The 380-nt window shown below is 38.2% G+C and overlaps 1 protein-coding gene across 1 annotated transcript in view; it reads right to left on the bottom strand.

Moving 5' to 3' along the window:
* The window catches only part of LOC119590824 (probable acyl-CoA dehydrogenase 6), a gene marked incomplete in the record, with an annotated part of 7,160 nt that overhangs the window by 3,169 nt on the left and 3,611 nt on the right, over nucleotides 1-380 (bottom strand). Inside the window, 1 exon segment of the mRNA XM_037939576.1 lies at nucleotides 73-268. Coding sequence (XP_037795504.1) covers nucleotides 73-268 — 196 coding nt within the window.

Here is a 380-nt window from a genome sequence, read left to right on the forward strand (position 1 = left end):
TACTCATGAGAATTTAATACAAAAAGAACTAAAAGTCCACAACATTACAAGAAGAAAAAGATGGATACTAACCAGCTGCTCTATAGATCAGTGATCTTAAGCATTCAAGTTCTGTTTCTAGCTCTGCTAAGCGAAAGTGAATATACTGATTGTTAAGCAGAGGCTGCCCAAATGCCTTCCTCTCCCTTGTGTAGTTAATGGTTTCCTCCATAATTGTTTTCAGTGGAACCAGAGTCCCTAAGGCCATAGCAAGGCGCTCCTCTTGAAACTGTAAAGGAGACAACAGTGATGTACTAAACAACTGTATTCACTACTGTAACCAGTTGCAATAAATCAGCTTGCATAATGTAGCTTTGACAAAACATCTCCTCACTTTATAA

Source organism: Penaeus monodon, chromosome 27, assembly GCF_015228065.2.
Source record: "Penaeus monodon isolate SGIC_2016 chromosome 27, NSTDA_Pmon_1, whole genome shotgun sequence".
NCBI lineage: Eukaryota > Metazoa > Arthropoda > Malacostraca > Decapoda > Penaeidae > Penaeus > Penaeus monodon.